The sequence below is a fragment of the Chinchilla lanigera genome, unplaced genomic scaffold, assembly GCF_000276665.1.
Source record: "Chinchilla lanigera isolate Chin_1 unplaced genomic scaffold, ChiLan1.0 scaffold00580, whole genome shotgun sequence".
Classification (NCBI taxonomy): Eukaryota; Metazoa; Chordata; class Mammalia; order Rodentia; family Chinchillidae; genus Chinchilla; species Chinchilla lanigera.
In genome coordinates this window covers 7935-8879 of record NW_004955981.1, presented here as the reverse complement: position 1 = coordinate 8879, position 945 = coordinate 7935, and the positions used below count along the sequence as shown (strand labels likewise).

Sequence of the window (945 nt, the reverse complement as noted above, 5' to 3'; positions counted from 1 at the left end):
CTCCTGGGTTCAATGCCCAATATTGAAGAGGAAAAAAAAAAAAGTACTAATGAGCCCTGAACTTGCCTGAGCTTCATGATGGCAAGATGCAAAGAGAAACGTGATTCCTTATACAGTTTTCCTTATCCAGGAAGAGAAAAACCAAAAATTTTCTGGAATGAGAAAAATACTTTCACCTTTGCTATCAAATTTTTCTTTTTTTGGTCTTTTTGAGACAGGGTCTCACTATGTAGTTCAGGCTGGCCTTGAGCTCACTTTGTAGCCCAAGCTGGTCTCCAACTCGCAAGGATCCTCCTGCGTCAGCCTCCCAAGTGCTGGGATTACAGGCGTGCAACACCACACCTGGATCAAATAAATTTTTGTACATGCAATTTGGTAAGCTGTTATCAGCACCTGTAACCAGTACATACCCAAAACAACACCACTGACGCGGCATTTCCCAGTATGCCCAGGCTCTGGCTCTGTGAGAATAAGATCTTCCACAGATCCTTCCCGAACAGTGAGCAGTGGTGTATTCAGGATTTCTTTCTGTCAACAGAGAACACCAGCTGAAACATGGCTGATAAGCAATCACTGCAGCCTTCCCTGTTCTCATGACCTATTCTTACCTGCATGTTCTGTTTATAGAGTTTCCTATCAATTTGAGCTCGCAGTCCCCATACAGCTGGCCCCTTGCACCGATTTAGTACTTTGTAATGCACACCAGACTGGTCACAGATGCGAGAACACAGGCCATCCAAGGCATCCACTTCCCTCATTAAATGTCCCTTTCCAATGCCACCAAATGAAGGATTACAGGACATCTGACCTGCAGGGAACGACACGAAATAAATGTATGAGCACCACGCACACAGTGCTTAGTAAGGAAATGTGCATACAGGTGAATGGAGTCATCTTACTATATGACAAAAAATAGAAAGCTAGAAATACATACCATAAAGAAAA

The 945-nt window shown here is 43.5% G+C and overlaps 1 protein-coding gene across 1 annotated transcript in view; it reads right to left on the bottom strand.

Moving 5' to 3' along the window:
- Positions 1-393: 393 nt before the first annotated feature.
- The window catches only part of LOC102003401 (protein MTO1 homolog, mitochondrial-like), a gene marked incomplete at its 3' end in the record, with an annotated part of 2663 nt that continues 2111 nt past the window's right edge, over positions 394-945 (bottom strand). Inside the window, exons 2-3 of the mRNA XM_013510212.1 lie at positions 609-808; positions 394-528 (exon numbers count right to left, since the gene is read on the bottom strand). Of these exons, the coding sequence (XP_013365666.1) occupies positions 394-528; positions 609-808 (335 nt within the window). The remainder of the gene's footprint in view (positions 529-608; positions 809-945) is intronic.